The sequence below is a fragment of the Prionailurus viverrinus genome, chromosome A2, assembly GCF_022837055.1.
Source record: "Prionailurus viverrinus isolate Anna chromosome A2, UM_Priviv_1.0, whole genome shotgun sequence".
In the NCBI taxonomy this organism is placed as follows: domain Eukaryota; kingdom Metazoa; phylum Chordata; class Mammalia; order Carnivora; family Felidae; genus Prionailurus; species Prionailurus viverrinus.
In genome coordinates this window covers 17,618,798-17,641,292 of record NC_062562.1, presented here as the reverse complement: position 1 = coordinate 17,641,292, position 22,495 = coordinate 17,618,798, and the positions used below count along the sequence as shown (strand labels likewise).

Sequence of the window (22,495 nt, the reverse complement as noted above, 5' to 3'; positions counted from 1 at the left end):
GGCAGGGGCAGAGCCACTCTATGCCTCCCTTAGGTCTGCACTGACCAGGTAGGCCCCCTGCAGGACAGTAGGTGGCTCTGTGGGGAACTTTGCACCCAGCAGGTTTTTAGGCCAGGGAAAGGGGGTTTTGTGGTACTATTCCCCAGGGGCCATTGTCTCCTACCCTGCTCTGGCTGAAACTTTGGGGCTTTGCCTGAGCTTGTCTGGGGCAGGGCCAGGCCTAAATTAGCTATAGTATTTCTGCCTCTCCTTGTTCCAGCCTCATCTTCCCCAGTTGATAGCAAGGGGTTGGGAGTTGAGTCAAAGGCCAGGGCTCTGGGTCGTAGAGCCACAGAGTCTGTCCACTGACTGCAGAATTTTCGCCTTGGATGAGTTGGGTACTCTTTTAACTGAACCAGGAGAGTTTCAACACTGCTTCACCCCATCAGCAGTGCTTTCTGCCTGGGTCCCAAGCACTCTGTTTCCAGGTCCAGCCTTATGCCTCCCAACAGGGGCCTGTGTATTTCAGACATTTCTGCTCTTCATGCTTTGGAGAGGGGGCTGGGCCCCAAGCAAAACTAGGTCTCTGCCCATTTGTCACTCCTTTCCTGATTGCCCAGCCCAAAGGCAGTGCCTGGGGCTGGCAGGGACAGGGACACATTCCCCAGAGGCTCCTAGAGACCTACAGCCTTTCAGGGATAGAGGTGGGAGCCTCATTTGAATGAGAATTGGATCTTTTCTGTCTCTATGGGTTAGTCTGAATCCTGGCCCCACTAGTGCTAGCCATATTGGATGGCAGTCCTGTAGAGAAGTTCTGTTTGCTTCTTGGTACGCCCTCCCCACCTTTATTCTGCATCTGGTGGCTGCAATTAATAGGGTGTGACCTCCATTGGCTCCCAGGCTCTGGGGACCCCCTTTGCTCCCAGCCTCACCATGGCTTCACAGCCCTGCATGCTCCTTGTCTCTGGCAATCCTGCTTTTATCTACCATGTGAGTATGGGGCCACACCCAGCTCCTCAAGGGCAGCCCGCTGTTCATCCTCTCTCTCAGGTCTGATTTCAGCTCCCATGGCCCAGGACCCCCAGCCTGGCTAGGCCTCCTCTCCAGTCTGCAGCTCCTTTCAGTTCTGCTTCTGCCACCAGCAGGTGAGAGGTTGGCTTTCCCTGAGAGCCATCCAGAGCAGGAGAAAAAATCTCCAGGCCTCTTATGGGGCAGAATGAGGTGGGGGAACCCTTAGGATATCTGTTCAGATGCTGTCCTTCCCAGTCCAGGCTTCCAGAACAATTGAGGAGGTGTCAGACACACTTCCCCTACCTGAATGCTCAAGTGGCAGCTGCTACCCACCTACTGGCAATTTGATTGTTGGCCATGGCCAGAACTTTGTCCTCCTGTGGTCTCTGAGCCCTACTGCATTGTCAGTCACCTCCAGGTGGGGAGGAGGGTGAGGGCTCTGGAGATGGTATCTCTGGGTTTTCCTGGGCAGGTTTGGCTTTGTGGGGGTTCAGATCATTGCTGGGAGGGGGAGGCCTGTGCTGTGAAATTTGGGGCTTGGGGGCCAACCACGTACCTCTTGCAGGAATCTGAGAATTCCTTCTTTTGTGACATTTGGGATCAGGGAGGCCATGGCACTGAGAATGTGATTTGGAGTGGTCGTGGAAGAAACAAGACCTGATGGCCAGCAGAGAGAGGTGATGGTACCCGTGTGCCCATGTGTGCAGGTCTAGGGTCAGGGCTCAGTCACTCTGATTGGCCCTTGTGGTTACAGGTGTTGAGAACGTCACCATCCAGCTGGACCTAGAGAGTGCCTTCTACATTACCCACCTCATCATGACGTTCATCATGCCCCAGCCTAAAGGCTTGCTCTGTGCCTCCTGACCTCACAGCCACCAGTGATGCTTCCCTCTGGTGACCCAAGGATCCCCTCTTGTCCTCAGACATTCTGCCTGGCAACTCTGCTTCTGGAGCATTCAGTGGACCATGGCCACTCGGTATGTATGCTGATACTTTGCCTACAGCTGCTCAGGCCTCTTTCCTGGGATCCCTCCCACCCCTGGCCACAGAAACAGGGCTGGTTTGTGACCAGCATTACTCCAACATTGAGCCTTCCGCTGAGGGCAAAGTCAACCTAGAGGAAGGGAGGTTGGGCCCTGGGGTGAAGCCAGAAGCTCAGGTTTGCTTCTTCCAGGTTATTTTCAAAGTTCTGGACCCAGCCATTTTAAAGGAGAACCCAAACAATCCCAGGATTCAGGGTAATCCTCTCCACAGCCAATCCTGTGTTCCTTGCATGTCAGGAGAGCCAGATAATGCAGGGAGGTGAGGTCCTGCTTGGGTGTGTACACCAGTGAGGTATGGTGGGAGGCAAGCCAGCTCCGTCCCCCAGCATTATTCCCTGGCTCTATCCCATCAGGGTCCTCTATTATGGACCTAATATGGCCCCCCTTTCCTGTCCCATCATTGTTCCCCATACCTATGCCCAGTGTATAGGGACTGGCAGTTTCTATCTCTGCCCCATCACAAATTCTTTGTGGGACCCCTTTGTGGTTCCCATCACCACTTTCTATGCCAGCTATCAACAATGTACCCCATTTCTGCACCTGTCGCTGTACCTTATAACTGTCCCTTTTATGAGCCTCCATCACAGCCCCTATCCTGGTCCCCCTGACTCATCACCCTGATGAGTCCTCATCCTGATTCATCACCCTGGCCTTACTTGGTGTCTGGCGTCTCTGCAGCTGCCTCTAGGTGGCACCAGGGTGTCTCTGGGTTGTGACCTCTTTCTTGTAAAACAAGTCTTGAAAGACAAGACACATAACCATAACCCAGCAGGGCAACCCAGAGTCAGGCCAGGTGAGTACTAAAGCATGACATACCCCAACCTGGCTTTTTCTCTACTCTCCACCCACCTTGACTGGTTATTACCAACTACTTGCCCTGAGCCCCCATGCTAGGTTCCCAAGCAGGTATTGCTTGCTCTTCTGATCAGGAGAGAGACACTCAGCAAAGGGAGGTATAAGAGGAAGCTTGGTTCAGTAACTGACTTAAGCTGTGGAGCGGAAAGGAGCCATGGACCCATCTGTCCCATGTGTACATTGAACAAGTGCCCATTGAGCTCCACTGTGTGCCAGACATCTGTCTTCTGAGCAGTGTTCAGTGGGGAGCAGATAAAGTGTCTTGGATCTGACATGAAAATGAGAAAAACTTGATAAATAAGCAAACTAATACCATATATGGTTTGGCTGGATGGTAAACTGATTTCTAGTTTTGATGATAGACTGGGGAATGGGATGGTTTACTGCAATGGGGAAGCAGTTTTCAACTAGTAATGCCAGGATGGGGTATCCAGGAAGAGGTGGGATTGTGCAGGTCTCACCTCAGGAGTGATGTCATGGTTGGAGCAGTGCAGAGGTAGAATTATCACCATTAGGCTGTGGTCATCCTAAGATGGTATCCCTAGAGGAGCAGGTATGGGGGAGTCCCACAGCATGAATGCTGGGGGAGGTGGCTGCAATGATGCAGAGAGAGAAGAAACCCTACCCCTATTCCATCCCAGCCATAGAGGGATAATGATCAGTGCACCTGAGGTCCCCAGTCTGTGTCTCCAGAACTCTTTCATGTGACAAATCTCCATGTGAACTCCAAATTGCACACGCTGGGTGATAGGCTGCTGGAGGAGCCTAAAGAGACACCCCTTCTACTACTATGTCCTTTAGGAGCTTGTGGCCAGAGGCAGCTGCCTATGCCATGGCCATGCCTCTGAGTGCAGGCCCACAGCTAAGGCCCCAGCCAGCATGAAAGGCATGGTGAGCGCCATGAAAGAGGCATCCTGTGGCTGCTGGGGTGGGCGAGCTGGGGGACTGGGGCAGACTCATCTTGCTCTCCTCCCTGCCAGATGCGTGGCCTTTGCATCTGCCATCACCACACAGTTGGTACCCACTGTGAGCATTGGTAGGACCTATGCTAGTACCACCTATGGCATGCAGCAGAGCCTGGGCACCCCCACACCTGGCAGGATACGTGCCGTGTCCTCTGTGCCTGGCCATAATTGCCTAAGTCAGCCCGCTCCATATCCATCTTCCTTGTTCTGCCCCAGAATGCAAGTGTAATGGGCATGCCCACAGTTGTCATTTTGACATAGCCCTGTATCTGGCATCTGGCAATGTGACTGGAGGCGTGTGTGATACATGTCAGCACAACACAGCTGGGTGCCACTGTGAACTCTGCCAGCCCTTCCACTGAGATCCCCAGGAGGAACCCCATTCTCTTCACTCTTGCAAACGTGAGCCTTCCAATCCCCAATCCCACCTCTGACCCTGATCCTTCAGCTCCATGGTGACCTCTGACCTAACTCTGTCCTCACTTCTGACCCATGATTCAGCCTGTGACTGTGACTCTATGGCTACTTTGGAAGGGGGGTTGTGTGATGCCCACACAGAAAGACCGCAGCCTCCTCTCTGGGCAGTGTCACTGCAGAGTTCATGTCGGGCCAGTGCTGTGATCTCTGCCGGCCTGGTCACTGTGGCTTAAGCCCCACTCAGGCAGAAGGTTGTCAGTGTGAGTTATCCTGAGAGTAGACCCAACCCTCATGTCCTTGCTCTGCCCCCAATCACTGCTCTAATGACACATGCATGCACCTATCCCTGCAGGAATCCCAATAGCACCCTGCGAGCCCTGTGCCCTAGCCCGTAGACACTACCCCTGAGGTCAGGTCCCTGGCACTCATGCCTGTGATAACCTCCAGCAGTGCCTGTCACTACAAACGCTTTGTCTCTGGATGGGACTGCAGACTTTATCTGGTAAGCCTTGCCCCACCTTCTGATTTGACCGTGATTTTGGGCACTAGGCTTCTAGCAGCTGACAAGTATAAGGCTGTATAATCAGTGTGACTCTAGACTGAGCCTTGCACATGGGTTGGTTCTACTCCTTGATCTGGTTACCAAGGTCAACACCACCTCAGCTAGCTGAACCAGCATATGCCCTCAGGTGGGAGCTTTGGAAACATAAAAGGAAAAGCAATGAAGCAAGTTACAACATATTGTGCACTGGGTTTAAAGATGTTTCGCAACAAACATATTTGGAGGAAGACTCAGTCCAAGAAAGAATTCCATCCACTTCTTGCCTCTCCTTGAACATAAATCCTTTAACTTTTACTTTAGCCTCTGCAGTATCCTCATCTTACCTCTTATGAAGCTGTGCAGGAGTATACTGAGATCTCCTCACCCCCTCTCAGCTACAGCCAGAGGAGCATTGAAGCCCTGTGCTCACTCCCCTTCCTCTTGCAACAGGCAGTCCCAGCATATGACCTCCTAGGCCCCAGATCTTCCTGTCCTTTCTCCACCTACTTGTTCTCTCTTACAGTCCGAGTTCTGGAGTCTGAGCGGTGACTCTTTGGGCTACGGGCCTTGTGACTATGCCTACAGCAATGGGTACAAGGTAGGGCCTGGGAGTTGGGATCAAGTGATAAGAGTCAGGAGTTGACTCTCCTTCCCTGCCCCCACGTTAGTTCAGGTATTCTGCTGGGGAGGGCCTCTGCCTGTGCCACCCCCACCTCCATGGCTGCCATGAATTCCCATCTGGGCACTTCTGTGTTGCCCTTGACCAAACCACTGCTGAAGCTGAACTTGGCCAGGGCTTCCAGCCAGCTGACCCCCTGTTGCCTATGAGTGTCCAGGAGGAGCAGGGGCAAGAGAAAACCAAAGCTTAGACTTGGTTTTCAGGGGAGGGAGGGAGTGTGTGGAGATGACTGGTTTGAACAAGAGGCTGGGCTGGGTTAGGAAGGTGAGGAAGTCTAGGTGGGAGCATCAGCATGGTCAGAGGTTTGGTGTCTTAGAGCCCATATTTTCAGGGCAGTGTGGGAGAGGAGAGAGCCAGAATGTTAGAGGACACTGACACTCAACTTGTCCCTAAAGAGCCCCCTAGCCTGCCTCTCCCCACTGTACAGTCTTGGGGGCCTCTCCTAGTTGGCTCTGGCCCCAACTTTGTAGACAGCATGACCCTCCGTGTGCCCACCATCCTGATGGCAAACCTATTACAGTAGCCAATTGCCCCAGGTGAGGAGTCTGAGAAATAGGTTGGGGTCATAGGACACTAGAGCCTTAGTAGGGATGGGATCCCTGGGATCTTCGGTTAATGGGAACCTAAGTCCTGGGGGTCCAGGTCTTGGGGTGGTCTGGGCCTGTGAGTTTGTGTCTTGTATCCAGGCCCTACCTGTTTCACCTCCTGGGACCAACATCTAGCTCTGCTCCAGCTGCAGCTAGAAACTGTGGCCCAAGAGGTGGCCCCCCTACACAAGGGGATGCCTGGCTGGGGTGCCCAGGGCTAGGGTGGATACCTACAGGCCCTGGAGGCAGTACTCCACCAGGCACAGACTCTCCTGGAATCTTCTTCACCCATTGTGGGGACTCTGGAGCAACTAACAGAGTGGATAGCTGGATTCAGGCCAGGGGTCTTGGGTCAGTAAGGGGGAGGTCTCCAGCTAGCTTCTCAGGGTTGGGGATTCAGGGGGTCTCAGGTTGGCCTGTCTTGTGTCCTGGGTCTGGGAGTCAGGTGGGTTTTCCTGAGTGAGGAGTCATAAAGGAGAGTACATCTTCCTGCAGGAAGAAAGTGACTGCTTTGGCTCAGACACTCTGGGCCACAGGACAGGTTGTGGCAGAAAGAGAGCCATGAGTTACGAGGCAGTGTGAACATCTGGAAGAATTATCCTGGGAGTTAAACTGTGTCAAGGGCTTGCCTGGCCCAAGAGGGCAACAGGAGCCCAAGATGAGGCCTAATGAGCAGGTGAATGGGCAGCAGGTGAGGGTAGGGGCTAGGCTGGGGCAGAAGGAAGGGGCCAGGTGCTTTTGCTTATGTACCTGGGGAAACCCAGAAGGCTAATTGACCCTGCCTCAACTAGTGGGGTCCTGAGCCACCCCTCTATCCATCCCTGCCATCCCCTGCAGATGCTGAGGCCCAAGCCTCCTCAGCTGCCTGCTTTCCCAAGAGGCCCTTCTTGGAGCCCAGGTTGTGACCACATTTGGAGAATGAGACAGCATCCTAGGACAGGCCCAAGAGACCGGTGGTGGACAGAGCAGCTGCTGTGGGGGATGGGCCAGCCAGGGACAGGAGCAACTATGTGGGAGCTGAAACTGATGAAGCTGGTTGACAGGATCCAGATGTTGTGTCCATAGCTTCTGAGACTCCTAGTCAAAGTTGAAGTGGTGGGTGGAGAGATGGATCACTATAGGGGGTTTCGCCAAGGCGAGGACTTTCTTCTAGCCAAAACCTGGGTGTAGGGCAATAGGGGATATCTGGGACATACAATTCTCACTGGATCATCTAGCTTGTTTACAGGAATGCAGGGGTTGGGGACCTGGACTGGCCTATGTTCCTGATACCCTGTGGTGTTGCCTCTTGCCCTGGGACCCTGCCACTACCCAGTGGGCTCTGGTTGCTTCCCATAACTCTTCCAATAGCCTTGATATAGCTGCCACAATCCTAGGGCAGCATTAACCAACTAGTACAGAGCCATTGGGGCCATGCATGGGAGCCAAGCGGGGAGTCATAGGGGTGCAGGAGATACATTCCACATCTGACTCACCCCTACGAGCTGCAGCAAATTCAGGCCACAGCAAGCTCCACAGGAATCCAGGCCTGGGAGACATCGTGTAAGGGGGTCCTGGGGTGTGGCCACCATAGCCCCTCTACAAGCAACTGTGCAGATCCTCCAGTGTTTCCTCTTGGGTACATGTCTGCTTGTTGTGTGTCTGTTCACAGCTGAGGGGAGGGGCAGGTGGGCATCTAGAACACTGTTGTGATACTCCTTCCAGAATGAGAAATATTCATAAGGGCTAACCAGGGGTCAGATGGGAGCACTAGTATGCTCCTAAATGTTTAACAGCTGGTTGGAGGTCAGAGGGAACTGATTTGTAGTGTTTATCAATTTGCATGGTGTGAGCAAAGCCACCATGGCTGATTTTAGTCTACCTACCACTTATCAGCTAATTCACAAAATTCCTGAAAATTTAATACTTCGCTCTTATTAGCCCCCAGCACATGTAGTCATGTCAGAGGCAGGGTCAGTGAGAGGTTAGAGTCAGGGTTTGTTGGGTCAGGAATTGAGTTCATATCCAAGATTCCTACTCCAGCTCCTACATATGAAGGTGCAGATGCTGTGAGTGTGCAGCTGGTGCATGGCATGGGCTGGCAGTGCCCCTCCCCTAAGGTGGGACAGTGAGCATTGCCCTCTTGCTGAGTCAGATCCAGAGTGTCCTCCCTGCACCAGACACCATAGGCCAGGAACTGCCCAGAGCTGAAGGTGTCCTCCATCAGGCACAGCAGACCTGGTGAAGGGCCAGGAGACTGGAGGCAGAGGTCAGAGGATGGGGAGGACAGGGATGTCCAACTGATCATCTGTCCCCTTCAGGGGTTAGGGTGGGGGACAGCTAGGGCCCAGGACCAAGCACTGGATGTTCAGCTGGCTGAGGTGGGAAGTCATACAAGGGCTGCAGAACAAGGACTGCAGTCAGCAAAACAGACACTCCGAGGCCTGGAGGCCTCATTACCCCCAGCTCCTTCACACCTCTTGTTCAGTGGCTGCTGTTTTCTCCATTCTCCCCCTGAGATGCTTGAACCACTATGATACCCTGGCATTACTAAATACACAGACCATGTGAGCACCCTACTTAGTTGCTACCCTGCTGTGACCTCCCTGTGATCTTTGACCTTTGCCCCAGGTGGCAGGGCACCTGGCCTGGATGATACTGGCAGTGGCAGTAGATGTGACCCCAGTCCTGGGGCCTCTGTCCAGTGCAGCTGTGGCTTTCAAGACCTACTTGGCCTTGTCAGCAGCAGGCTGAGAGGGCAGAAGAGCAAGCAGTACATGCCATGGGCATGGCTGGGGGCCTGGGCAAGGTGATATGGGTACACTGGGCATTGAGGTGTCAGAGGTGGGATTTAGGCTGGGACTGGGCTATACTGGGCTGAGGCAGAGTCTCAGCCCCCTTCCGCCCCCGGGAACCTTGGGCAGCAATCTGTCTGAAATAGTAGGATCTAGGTGGGGTGGGTTTTCAGTTCAAGTCCTGCTCTAGGAGTTGCAGATGGCCCAGTTAGGCGTGGTAGAGTTGCAGAAGGGCACACATAGCCTGGTGGCCACAGGGCAAGATGCAGGAGAGTGGGTACAGCAGGCACAAGCTGAGCCCAAGAGCTGCTGAAGTGGGTGCCTAACAGCTAGAGTTGGCTAAAAGGTGCATGGCTGGTCCATGGTGGGGTGGGGTATGGAGTGGGATCAGGGTCAGATGGACAGGTCAGAGTCAGAACAGGGATGGTGTAGGAGGGTCAGGGCTGGGTCCAGGTCAGGTCCAGATTCTTGTAGGGATCAGGGCTGGGGTCAAAGTTCACAACAGGGCTCAAATGTTGATTAGGGTTAGAGCTCACTTAGGGTTGGGGTCAGAGTTAAGGTCATGACAGAATTGAGGACCAGGGTCAGAGATTAGGGCCAAAGGTCAGAACCTGGTTCAGATGACCTGATCCTCAAGGTTGGAGCACCACCTGGTGCAGAATGAGCAGATACTGAGCAAGCAGGTATCATCCTTGGGGCCCTGGAACAGAGTGCAGCAAAGCTGCTTGAACACATGTGGCTATGGGCAAACGCATGTGCCACCTGCTGACTCTGGTGTGTGGAGCTAGTAAGACAGACTCCTGAATGATCCCAGCTAGTAACTCAGACTACCTGAATGATCCCAGTTTGACCCAAGAATCTCCTGACCTTGAGGGACCAGGGACCCCACTGAGTGCCTACTGACCTCGAGTAACCCCCATGTGACTCCATGATATCCTCCAGTGATCTGTCCTTGAGAAACCAGAGATCACGTAAAACTCACAGAGGCCATCAAGTGCCTTTGACACTGATAGATCCTTTTCTGAGTGATCTAAAATTGAGTCACCTCTAATACCCCTAGCCCCTCAGGTTGATTACATGACCCTCAGGGTAACTGGAGACCACTACTTCAGAAAACTGGAGTAACCTCCTGAGACCCTGTAAGTCCATCAGATTGACTGCCCCCCTGCTCAGACTCTCCTTGAGAAGCCTGGTGATGCCCGTGAAGAACCTGCAGCTTTCCCCCACAGTTCCACAGCTCTGGGTACTCTCCGCTTGGCCCCAGACAGAGTGGGCACATTTGTGGCAGCTCAGAGCCACAGGGGCCTGGCCTTATAGACCTGCGGAGTCCACGGTCCGCTTGTGGTCCCAGGGGCCTGGGTGGGGCACTCGCCAGCAGCTTGCATTCCAAGCCCGGGCTCTGGCCTCCTGGCAGGCCAGAAAGTGCGGAACGGATGAATAGCCATAAGATCTGGATTCACTCCCTGCCTCTGTTGTCAGCTGCCCAGCACCCGTTTTCACACCGGGAAACTGAGACACCACTTCTTGTGCATACTTGCAGTAGTGACTAAGGGAGGTGGAGCCTCCTGGAACAGTGACTTGGGCAAGGGGATGGCTTTTCTCCATCTCTCGTCCTACCTCCATCTTGTCCTGTGGCTCTGGCCAGGCCAGCCTAAAGCTTCCCACATCCCTAAAGAGAGGAGCTTGATGCCTCCGTGTGTGCTCTCTCACTTACCTGCTGATGCTGGAACCCTGGAACTGAACAGCCTAGTTGATGGTGACTTCCACAGCACTCACAATGCTGGGGAGAAAGGCTGGGTTTTGTGGGCCGTTTGAAGTCTCAGAAGATCAGACTCCTTTTCTTTGCTCATGCCATGCCCCCTAGTTGGTGCGCTCCCTAACTGTGGCGGCCTAAAACCAACCCCCCTGCCCCTTGGTCTGAACCAGACCAAGGGAGCACAATAAAGTTTTGCAGGTGAGCTGGACTATGTCTGGTTTCTAGAATGAGGATCATTACTGGAGAGGTGGGAGAGGAAATTCTGCACAGTGTTGCACTCCTGCCCAAGATCCGTTCCACGCTTTCTTTCTTGCCGTACTTCTCAACTTTGCTCAAAGTCGCAGGACTGTGCTAGTGGAGGGACTGCCGGAGGGAGGATTGAGTGGGGAATCAGCCTGGGATTTACGAGGGCAGGGTCTGCACGGGACCCCAAGGGAGGGGTAGGGTGGGCCTGGGCTACAGACCTCTCATCCCCCCTCATCTGGATTCCCCTCTTCTTCAGGATGGAGCGGGCCTCAGGGGTATCAGGGAGGGACCTGCGGGGACTGCCTGGGCCCTGGGAGCTTCGACTGGGCCTGCTGCTGAGTGGTGAGAGGGCCTAGTGAAGGCCTGGGGTTTGTGGGATGAGATGGTGGGTCCGGGGGGAGCTAGCCCTGGGGCTGCGGGGTGGGAGCGCAGCAGAACTGGCTGACCCACTGTTCCCAGCGCTGGCCACCGCCCTGGCCCAGGCCCTGGCCCCAGATGTGCCAGGCTGTTCGAGGGGAAGCTGCTACCCCGCCACAGGTGACCTGCTAGTGGGCCGTGCTGACAGACTGACTGCCTCATCCACCTGTGGCTTGCATGGCCCCCAGCCCTACTGCATCGTTAGTCACCTTCAGGTGAGGCTGGGGGTGGCTAGGCCAGGGGAGGGGATGCTGGCACTGGCTGAAGCACTGACCCTGACCTTGACTCTGACCCAACCCAGGATGAGAAGAAGTGCTTCCTGTGTGATTCCCGGCGCCCCTTCTCTGCTAGAGACAACCCAAACAGTCATCGCATCCAGAATGTAGTTACCAGCTTTGCACCACAGCGCCGGACAGCCTGGTGGCAGTCAGAGAATGGTGAGGCCGTGGGTAGGGCATGGGGTGAGTGGGGTTGCCCACCAGTAGTCTCAAGTCCCTGACTTCCGACTCCTGCCTCAGGTGTCCCCGTGGTCACCATCCAGCTGGACTTGGAGGCTGAGTTTCATTTCACACACCTCATTATGACCTTCAAGGTGCCCGCATGTCTGGGAGCCTGCTTGAATCACCCTGCTTGGCTCCCCATTACCCCTGAACAGATTCCCAGCAACTTAGCCCAGCCTCCCTGAGATCACATGCTGTACTCTGGCTGCATGGGAGGCTCCTTCATGGCCCACACCTTCTGTTGCCTTCTGCCTCCAGGCCTTTGCACGTGCTGCCTCCCTGGGCCCCATGACCCCTGAGCCTCCCCATTAGAAGGGGCTACCCTCCCTGACTATTGCTTGGCTTCCAGCAGTCACCCCCCACCTGTCCATGAACTGCTTGAGGGCAAGCCCCTGCTGGGCAGGGCTCTTGATAGGCCTGGGCCTGAGGCCCACTGATCAGCCATGCCCCCCACCCAGACATTTCGTCCTGCTGCCATGCTGGTGGAGCGCTCAGCAGACTTTGGACGCACCTGGCATGTGTACCGATATTTTTCCTATGACTGTGGGGCTGACTTTCCAGGAGTCCCACTGGCCCCCCCACGGCACTGGGATGACGTAGTCTGTGAGTCCCGCTACTCAGAGATTGAGCCGTCCACTGAAGGCGAGGTGAGGGGTGGGATCTGACTTGGGGCAGGAAGAGGGGAGATGATGGGCCTGAGGCAGGGTCCAGTGCCTCTAATGACCCCATGTTCCTCCAGGTCATCTATCGTGTGCTGGATCCTGCCATCCCTATCCCAGACCCCTACAGCCCACGGATCCAGAGTGAGTGTTCTTCCCTTTGAGCCTGGCACAGTCCCAGCGTCCGGCCGGTGACTATTTGGGGCCTCAGTAGCTATTCTGGGTGCTTCTTAGGGCAGGTGCCAAGTCCAGTTTAGCTCACATAGCAATAGACAGGAGGTCTCCCAAGGTGACCTTAGCAGCTGCAGCCCCTGAGTGGGCATGGAGTAACAAGAGCCTGCCTGGCCAGCTGGCTCCCAATTCTTTCACCCAACTTAGACCTGCTGAAGATCACTAACCTACGGGTGAACCTGACACGGCTGCATACACTGGGGGACAACCTGCTTGACCCACGACGGGAGATCCGTGAGAAATACTATTATGCCCTCTACGAGCTGGTTGTGCGTGGCAACTGCTTCTGTTACGGACACGCCTCACAGTGTGCACCCGCTCCAGGGGCACCAGTGCATGCTGAGGGCATGGTGAGGGGCTTTAACTGGTTGGAATAGGGCTGGGGGCAGGGGTGGGCATGGCTGGACAGTGCTGACCACCTGCTTGCCCACCTTCTAGGTTCATGGGGCCTGCATCTGCAAACATAACACTCGTGGCCTCAACTGTGAGCGGTGTCAAGATTTCTATCATGACCTGCCCTGGCGTCCGGCTGAAGATGGCCACAGTCATGCCTGCAGGAGTGAGTGAGATCCTGGCCCACATAGCCCCAGAACTCTGTTGTCTGGCTGTGCCATGAGTAAAACCTAGAGCTGGTTGGTCAAGCCCCTAACACCCAGACTGTATCCAAAGAGTATGCGGGCCTTCATGCCCTTAGGGATTCCCTTAACTCTCCTTCACAATCTGCTCTGGGCAGGGGGTCAGTATAATGCTGAGACCTTAAAGTACCTGAGCCCACAGCCACAAATTCTGGCCTGTGGCAGGGACCTGCTGTGTCACTGGGACCCTTACACCCCTTATCTTCAGGACATCGGCCCTCAAGTGACCTTTGTCCTGCCTTCCCCTCCCCCAAGAGTGTGAGTGCCATGGGCATGCCCACAGCTGCCACTTCGACATGGCCATATATCTGGCATCTGGCAACGTAAGTGGAGGTGTGTGTGATGGATGTCAGCACAACACAGCTGGGCGCCACTGTGAGCTCTGCCGACCCTTCTTCTACCGTGACCCAACCAAGGACCTGCGGGACCCTGCTGTGTGCCGCTGTGAGCTGGGATTGGGCATGGGAGAGGGAAGGCTGAGTCTGGGGTAGGAACTGGGAAGCCAGACTGCTGTCCAGGTTGCAGGGGTTTGGGGGTGGGTGGGAGGGGGCGTGGGGTGAAACCAGGCTGGGAATCCAGGGTAAAGAGGCTTGGGAGATAAGTGGTGCTGGGCTAGTTGGAATAGGGTGACCCTGCACCTCTTTTTGCCCTCAGCCTGTGATTGTGACCCCATGGGTTCTCAAGATGGTGGTCGCTGTGATCCCCATGATGATCCTGCTCTGGGGCTGGTCTCGGGCCAGTGTCGCTGCAAAGAACATGTGGTGGGCTCTCGCTGCCAGCAATGCCGTGATGGCTTCTTTGGGCTCAGTGCCAGCGACCCTGCAGGCTGTCGGCGTATGTGCTTCCTGCCCTACCTCCTGTGCTAACCTTAACCCTTGACTTCTTACTTTTTACCCAATGAACACCAGCACTACCATGTTCCCCAGAGTGCTGATGGGTCTCCTTCCTCACAGGATGTCAGTGTGATGCACGGGGCACAGTGCCTGGGATCACCTCTTGTGACCCCAACAGTGGAACCTGTTTCTGCAAGCGTCTAGTGACTGGACATGGCTGCAACCGCTGCTTGGTGCGACTGCAGGGGGCTGGGGTTCTGGGGTCCTGCACTTATTCTCAGAGCACAGGGTGAGGGGGTGGTGTCTATACTCCACTGGGGAGAGCTTAGGGTCTATTCCTAGCTGGGAGGCCAAGCGTGGGAGCCATGGTCTAGGGACCATGTTTTCTCCAAGGGGTGGTAGAGGCTGAGAGCTGTTATTGGATTCCCTGATGGGTGGGGGGGGGGGGGTCTGTTTCTGGCCCCCAGCAACTTCCTCTCCCCTAGCCTGGCCATTGGGGCCTGAGCCACGACCTGCTTGGCTGCCGTCCATGTGATTGTGACGTGGGTGGTGCCTTGGATCCCCAGTGAGTGCCGTATAAGGGGTCTGGGGGCGGGGGGAGATCCTGGGCAGGGTAAGGGATCCTTCTTGAGTAAACATGGGCTTCCCAGGTGCAATGAGGCCACAGGTCAGTGCCGCTGTCGCCAGCACATGGTGGGGCGACGCTGTGAGCAGGTGCAGCCTGGCTACTTCCGGCCTTTCCTTGACCACCTAACTTGGGAGGCTGAGGACACCCGAGGACAGGTAGGGAGCAATGTTGGAGGGCAGGGCTTGTGCAGAGTTATGGGTGGTACTTTGTCTGGGGAGGGTGTCCAGCCTTGGACAGGGCCTCAGCTGAAGAGCTGGGGTTTGGGGACAGGTTGTGGTAGAAGAAATGGTGCCTTACCTAGGCACCCACCCTGAGCTGCATCCCTCACAGGTACTGGATGTGGTGGAGCGCCTGGTGACCCCTGGTGGGACTGTATCCTGGACAGGCCGGGGCTTTGTTAGACTGCAGGAAGGTCAGGCACTGGAGTTCCTGGTGACATCTGTGCCAAGAGCCATGGATTATGATCTGCTGCTGCGCTTGGAGCCCCAGGTCAGACTCTGTGAAACCTGACCCAGAGCTGAACCTCCAGGTGTGGTAGCATTTCCTTCATCATCCCGTTCCACCAGGTCCCTGAGCAATGGGCAGAGATGGAAGTGGCTGTGCAGCGCCCAGGGCCTGTGTCTGCCCATGGCCCGTGTGGGCACATGCTGCCCAAGGATGACCACATTCCAGGGACTCTGCAACCAGAAACTAGGTGAGGGCACTAATGTAGCATCTATAACAGTGGAGGGGTGCAGGCCAGCCCTAATTCTCTGAAGGGCACTTGGAAGCCCATGCTGCTCATTCATCTGTCCCTTGCTTCAAGTGCCTCCTCCTGAGAGCTGTTTGCCAGGTGCTGTTAGGCATGGCAGAGGTCAGAGGAAGGAAGTAGAATAGGCTTGCTCTCTTAGGGGTCTAAATTCCAGAGGTCTGTGGCAAGAATTAATGGGAACTCATTTAGTGTCACTATAAGGAATGCCCACAGTGGGAAGGGATGGCATCAGAGCATTCTGAGCAGGGATGTGCCTGGTCTGATTATTGTTTTATTACATTCTGGGTAATATTTGTTTCATGTATCTGTTTTGTCACCTTCTTTTTTGATGCTTTTATTATGTAAATATTCAAACATACACGGAAGTAGAGAGAGCAGCATAAAAGGGGTCATACCCATTATAGACATTTTTACTAACTGCGACTTGTGTTTAACAAAGATCCCTCTACTTTCTGAGTGGAGAACAGACTGAAAGGGACCAAAGGGGAAGCTGGAAGATCTGCTGGAGACTATCGAGTTAGCTGAGTGACAGTGGTTTGGACAGAGGTTTAGCGGTTGATGTGGTGAGATGATGAAGGTTCCAGAGGGTTCTAGTGGCAGAGATGATGGGTTAGAAGTGTAGGAAAGGGAAAGTGGAAAGATGAGTCTAGAGTTTTGAGTTTGTTCATCTGGGTGGGTGTTGGGCTCTTTACTGAGATAGAGACATAGGGAGGAGCTGTTCTGAGTTGCTTAGACATGTGAGAGAAGGCCAGTGGATGGTTGAATTTCTATGTCTGCAATTACTGAGAGGCCTCAAGTTGGAAATATAAGTTTGGGACTTGTCACTAAAGAGATAGGTCTAGATGAAATCACCAGAGAAAGGAAGGAGGACCAGAAGAAAGCTCTGGGTGTTAGAGGCCAGTAGAGAAGGAAGAGTTGGCAGTGGGGGGAAATCAGGAGTGTGGACAGGGTTCCAGAAGTGGAGAGAAGAGTGTCTCAGGAAGGAGGGTGCACTGCTCTCATCGCATGCTGCTGAATGCTGGAGCAGACAGGAACAGAGAAGAGGCTGCTGGGTTTGGCTACATGGAGGTTTATGGTGAGCTTGATACAGGCCATCTTGATGGCACGTTGGCATAAAAACTCCATTGGAGTGCGAGGCTGGAGTAGAGGCAGTGACCACAGTTCAATTTATTGGGGAGGAGAGCAAAGATAAAGCAACAGCTACGGGAGACTCAGGGATTAAGAGAAGATGTTTTCAAGGGGGAATAAAAGATGTTTGTAGGCTGATGGGAATGACCTAGGAAAGGCAGAGCCAGGCTGGAGGGAATGACATAGTCTTGGTGAAGAGGAGCAGAGGTTGGAGGTCAAGGTTGGAGGAAATGTGAGGAGGCCATTGAAGAAAAATTGGCAAGTATTTGTGCCAGGGAAATGCCATGGGGTTGCAAGACTGTAGGGAGCATTTTCAGAGATTGGTCTGCACAGGTATAGGAGTCCAGTGAGGCATGCTTGTGGAAATCTGTATACCAGCCCTAGCATCTTTCTTGGCTGATGGTTGGGTTGCTGTGTGCAGGGTGAGGAGGCCTAGGACGGTGGGTACAGGGACCCTGGGTGAACCCCATACCTGTCCTTGTCTCCCCCCAGGTATATGGTATTTCCAAGACCTGTCTGCCTTGAGCCTGGCATCTCCTATAAGCTGCATCTGAAGCTGGTGCGGACAGGGGGAAGTGCCCAGCCTGAGGCCCCCTACTCTAGACCCAGCCTGCTCATTGACTCGGTGAATAGTCCTCTCTCCCCACACTGACTAGGAAGGCAAGGTCTATGGGATGGGACCTGTAGTGGTGGTGGCTGGATAGGCGGGGCCTATGACAGAAGAGGCAGGCCCATGGTGGTGCTAAGTGCTCTGGCAGTGTCAATATGGTCTTGGGTCTGGACCTCATTCTTCCTTGCTCATCTTTTCAGTTGGTGCTGCTTCCCCGTGTCCTCGTGCTGGAGATGTTTAGTGGGGGTGATGCTGCTGCCCTGGAGCGCCGTGCCACCTTTGAACACTACCGTTGTCACGAGGAGGGTCTGGTGCCCAGTAAGACCCTTCCCTCTGAGGCCTGTGTCCCCCTCCTCATCAGCCTGTCTGCCCTACTCTACAATGGTGCCTTGCGTAAGTGTCTGTGATGTGGGTCGGTGGGGCAGAGGTGTGGGGCCCCAGCCTGACTTGGCCCTATCCACCTGCCCCACAGCCTGTCAGTGTGACCCCCAGGGCTCACTGAGTTCTGAGTGTAATCCCCATGGCGGTCAGTGCCTGTGTAAACCTGCAGTGGTTGGGCGCCGCTGTGATCGCTGTGCCCCTGGTTTCTACGGCTTTGGCCCCACAGGTTGTCAAGGTACTTGCCTGCCTTTCTTTCCTCCTTTCCTTCTCTCTCCTCCCCACTACTATTCTCCCTCCTCCCTCCGACTCTGCTTCTTCCTTCCTCTAACTCTGCATTGGACCCCATGCTCTCAGCACCAGGACACTGGAAGTTCTCTTCCATTCCCTGACTTTCCCACCCTGACCCCACCTAGATTCCCTCAAATCCCCTCCCTGGCTCAGCCTCTGCCTTGCCCCCAGCCTGCCAGTGCAGCCCCGAGGGGGCACTCAGTGGCCTATGTGAAGGGACCAGTGGGCAATGCCCCTGCCGAACTGGTGCCTTTGGGCTTCGCTGCGATCGCTGCCAGCGTGGCCAGTGGGGATTCCCTAACTGCCAGCCATGTGTCTGCAATGGGCATGCAGATGAATGCGACACCCACACAGGCACTTGCCTGGGCTGCCGTGATCACACAGGGGGTGAGCACTGTGAAAGGTGAGCCTGGAGCAGCTGGGAGTGGGTTGGTGGGTGGGAATGCTGCTCAGGGATCACATATCTCTTCCTGCCCCTCCCTGAAGATGCATTGCTGGCTTCTACGGGGACCCACGGCTACCACATGGGGGCCAGTGCCGGCCCTGTCCCTGCCCTGAAGGCCCTGGGAGCCGGCGGCACTTTGCTACTTCTTGCCATCGGGATGGGTACTCCCAGCAGATCATGTGCCACTGTAAGGCAGGCTACACAGGTAAGTAAGGTGCAGGCATGGGGTCAGGGTGGGGCAGCTGAACTGAACACTCATGCCTTTCCCAACCGTGGGCAGGGCTGCGGTGCGAAGCTTGTGCCCCTGGGCACTTTGGGGACCCATCAAGGCCAGGTGGCCAGTGCCAGCCCTGTGAGTGCAGTGGGAACATTGACCCCACGGACCCTGATGCCTGTGACCCCCGCACGGGGCAATGCCTGCGCTGCTTATACCACACGGAGGGGCCACACTGTGCCCACTGCAAGCCTGGCTTCCATGGACAGGCCACCCGACAGAGCTGTCACCGTGAGTGTGGGATTGGGATGGCTGGGGCAGGGCTCTGCTGCTCAGGATCTCCTTGATTAATGTGTTTGACTGGCACAGGCTGCACCTGCAACTTGCTGGGCACAGATCCCCAGCAGTGCCCGTCCACTGACCGGTGCCACTGTGACCCAAGCAGTGGGCAGTGCCCATGCCTCCCCAATGTCCAGGGCCCTAGCTGTGACCGCTGTGCCCCCAACTTCTGGAACCTTACCAGTGGCCATGGATGTCAGCCCTGTGCCTGCCACCCAAGCCGAGCCAGAGGCCCTACCTGCAATGAGGTATGGGATTCTCCTGTGGATCCCTGGGTGGATGGTGCCAGCTGTCTGTCTTAACTCTCAAGGGCTTAGCCTCTGATTGAGGCTCTGACCTCTGCCCTGTTCCCACTCTAGTTCACAGGGCAGTGCCACTGCCGTGCTGGCTTTGGTGGGCGAACCTGTTCTGAGTGCCAAGAGCTCCACTGGGGAGACCCTGGTTTGCAGTGCCGCGGTGAGAGCTGGCAGGGCTAGGGTAGATGGGGGACTTCTCAGGATGTCCCACTGCCACCCTAACTTCATGGTCTGCCCTTTTCTGCAGCCTGTGATTGTGACCCTCGTGGAATAGACACGCCTCAGTGTCACCGCTCCACGGGCCACTGTAGCTGCCGCCCAGGCGTGTCTGGCGTGCGCTGTGACCAGTGTGCCCGTGGCTTCTCAGGGGTCTTTCCTGCTTGCCACCCATGCCACACATGCTTCGGGGACTGGGACCGTGTGGTACAGGACTTGGCTGCCCGTACGCGGCGCCTGGAGCAGCGGGCACAGGAGCTGCAGCAGACGGGTGTGCTGGGTGCCTTTGAGAGCCGCTTCTGGCACATGCAGGAGAAGCTGGGGACTGTGCAGGGGATTGTGGGTACCCGCAACACCTCAGCTGCCTCCACTGCGCAACTTGTGGAGGCCACAGAGGAGCTACGGTGCGGATGGGCCTGAGGATATGTGGTGGGATGGGGCAGAGGCCCAGTGGCCTGAAGCTTCTCTAAACACCACTACCTACTGGCACAGGCGTGAAATTGGGGAGGCCACTGAGCACCTGACCCAGCTGGAGGCAGAACTGACTGATGTGCAGGATGAGAACTTCAATGCCAACCATGCACTGAGCAGTCTGGAGCGAGATGGGCTTGCACTTAATCTCACACTGCGGCAGCTGGACCAGCATTTGGACCTGCTCAAGCATTCAAACTTCCTGGGTGGGTTGTTGGCCAACTAGGCAGGTGGACCAGGGTTGAGTGATCTTTAGCTGACTGCCAGCCTTTGCCCAACATAGGTGCCTATGACAGCATCCGCCACGCCCATAGTCTGTCTGCAGAGGCGGAACGTCGTGCCAACACATCAGCCCTGACAGTGCCCAGTCCTGTGAGCAACTCAGCAGATACCCGGCACAGGACAGAGGTGCTAATAGGTGCCAAGAAGGAGGACTTCAACCGCAAGCACATGGCCAACCAGCAGGCACTAGGCGAGCTTTCAGCCCGTACCCAGTCCCTGAGCCTGACAGGCATCAATGAACTGGTGAGGCACAAGTGTGGGGTGGGACATGTGGGTGTGGCTGTTCCTTCTACAGGTCCCTGACTTGTTCTGTGCCTGGCAGGTGTGTGGGCCCCCAGGGGATGCACCCTGTGCAACAAGCCCTTGCGGGGGTGCTGGCTGCCTGGACGAGGATGGGCAACCCCGCTGTGGGGGCCTCAGCTGCAATGGGGCAGTAGCCATGGCGGACCTGGCACTGGGTCGGGCCCGGCACACGCAGGCAGAGCTGCAGCGGGCACTGGCAGAAGGTGGCGGCATCCTCAGCCAGGTGGCTGAGACCCGTCGGCAGGCAGGAGAGGCACAGCAGCGGGCCCAGGCAGCCCTGGACAAGGCTAATGCTTCCAGGGGACAGGTGGAGAAGGCCAACCAAGAACTTCGGGAACTTATCCAGAGTGTGAAGGACTTCCTCAGCCGTGAGCCTCCCGTGTGGCCCAGGCCATGTGGTTGTGTCACCTGTGTCTATGTTCATACTTGTGTCCCTGGGTCCATACTTGGGTCAGAGCCTGCACTGGACCTCTGCTTATGACCCCATGTCTAGCCCCTCAACCCTTGCCTATATGTGGTCCCCAAGTCCACGACCCCAAGTCTGTGCCCACTTACAGTTCCTGTCCTTGTAGTTAATCACTATGCCTAGTAGCAAACCCATATTCTGTGTGGGGTCCCTGAGTCCATACCCCAAAATTGTGTTCGATGCCAATACTGGAGAATCTGTGTCCCTAAGCCCTTGCCTGTGTCCCCATAGAGGAGGGGGCTGATCCTGATAGCATTGAGATGGTGGCCACACGAGTGCTAGAGCTCTCCATCCCAGCATCACCTGAGCAAATCCAGCACCTGGCAGGCGCAATTGCAGAGAGGGTCCAGAGCCTGGCGGATGTGGACACAATCCTGGCACGCACCGTGGGAGATGTACGTCGGGCAGAACAGCTATTGCAAGATGCACGGCGGGCAAGGTCTGACTGTGACCCTGGCCCCAATCCTTGACACCTGGTCCTGATACTTGCAGGCTCTGATTCCCTCTCTTCTTCAGGAGCCGGGCTGAGGGTGAGAAACAGAAGGCAGAAACAGTACAAGCAGCACTGGAGGAAGCCCAGAGGGCACAGGGAGCTGCTCAGGGTGCCATCCAAGGGGCGGTAGTTGACACACAGGACACTGAGCAGACACTGCATCAGGTGTGGTTTCTCTGGGACATCAGTGGGGCAAGATTATGGGCATGCACCATAGACCTGTTTAACCCTGGGTCCATCCATGACAGGTTCAGGAGAAGATGGCAGGTGCAGAGCAGGCACTGAGCTCTGCAGGCGAGCGGGCTCAGCAATTGGATGGTCTTCTGGAGGCTCTGAAATTGAAACGAGCAGGGAATAGCCTGGCAGCCTCTAGTGCGGAAGAAACAGCGGGCAGTGCCCAGGGTCGTGCCCGAGAGGCTGAGCAGGTGGGCTGAGGCAGAACCAGCTGGTGGGGGTTGAAGTAGAGTCTGGGCCTCCACTGAGACACCCAGCTGACTTTGCGTTCTATATCCCCAGCTGCTGCAGGGCCCACTAGGCGACCAGTACCAAACAGTGAAGGCCTTGGCTGAGCGCAAGGCCCAGGGTGTGTTGGCTGCACAGGCACGGGCAGAGCAACTTCGGGATGAAGCTCGAGGCTTGTTGCAGGCTGCTCAGGACAAGCTGCAACGGCTACAAGGTGATGATTGGGGTGGGTGGGCGCCAGAGGTGTGGGACTGTGGGAGTAGGACCCTTCAGCTGAGACCTTCCCCTCCTAGAGCTGGAGGGCACCTATGAAGAGAACGAGCGGGCACTGGAAGGCAAAGCAGCCCAGCTGGATGGGCTGGAGGCCAGGATGCGTAGCGTGCTTCAAGCCATCAACTTGCAGGTTCAGATCTACAACACCTGCCAGTGACCCCTGCGCGACGCCTACTCCAGTCCCCAACCCCGCCCGTTACTGCATCTGCTTGAAACAGTTCCCAGCCCGACCAGGCCCCCAATAAACCGCTGTGATTACCCACTGTGTAGTCTGGACTCTGATTTGGGGAGGGCGGGGTCTCTGGGCGGAACCTCAGGATG

At 55.7% G+C, this 22,495-nt stretch overlaps 1 protein-coding gene across 3 annotated transcripts; it reads left to right on the top strand.

Moving 5' to 3' along the window:
- Positions 1-1,831: 1,831 nt before the first annotated feature.
- Positions 1,832-22,436, top strand: LAMB2 (laminin subunit beta 2). Of its 3 annotated transcripts, none has more exons than XM_047827382.1 (33): positions 1,832-1,967; positions 11,110-11,195; positions 11,313-11,485; positions 11,572-11,707; positions 11,789-11,862; positions 12,229-12,417; positions 12,510-12,573; positions 12,808-13,010; positions 13,099-13,219; positions 13,551-13,739; positions 13,950-14,129; positions 14,249-14,361; positions 14,614-14,693; positions 14,779-14,911; positions 15,087-15,245; positions 15,323-15,450; positions 17,128-17,260; positions 17,446-17,638; positions 17,718-17,861; positions 18,086-18,317; positions 18,401-18,564; positions 18,640-18,864; positions 18,943-19,160; positions 19,272-19,368; positions 19,456-19,828; positions 19,917-20,101; positions 20,179-20,420; positions 20,500-20,848; positions 21,178-21,385; positions 21,463-21,604; positions 21,688-21,864; positions 21,956-22,115; positions 22,195-22,436. In XM_047827382.1, the coding sequence occupies exons 1-33, from the start codon at positions 1,957-1,959 to the stop codon at positions 22,329-22,331; spliced, it is 5,418 nt and encodes a 1,805-aa protein (XP_047683338.1). In that variant the 5' UTR covers positions 1,832-1,956; the 3' UTR covers positions 22,332-22,436. The 3 variants fall into 3 exon arrangements, with proteins under 3 accessions (XP_047683338.1, XP_047683348.1, XP_047683359.1); XM_047827392.1 differs by lacking the exon at positions 1,832-1,967 and adding an exon at positions 10,952-11,022; XM_047827403.1 differs by lacking the exons at positions 1,832-1,967; positions 11,110-11,195; positions 11,313-11,485; positions 11,789-11,862; positions 12,229-12,417 and having other exon boundaries at positions 11,578-11,707.
- The last annotated feature ends 59 nt before the right edge of the window (positions 22,437-22,495 follow it).

What these genes read in the sequence shown, in the direction of transcription:
- LAMB2 (XM_047827382.1), top strand. An exon ending in GCATCGTTAGTCACCTTCAG is followed by an intron (nt 11,486 to 11,571) that starts GTGAGGCTGGGG and finishes GACCCAACCCAG; the next exon opens with GATGAGAAGAAGTGCTTCCT. An exon ending in CTGAGGACACCCGAGGACAG is followed by an intron (nt 14,912 to 15,086) that starts GTAGGGAGCAAT and finishes CATCCCTCACAG; the next exon opens with GTACTGGATGTGGTGGAGCG.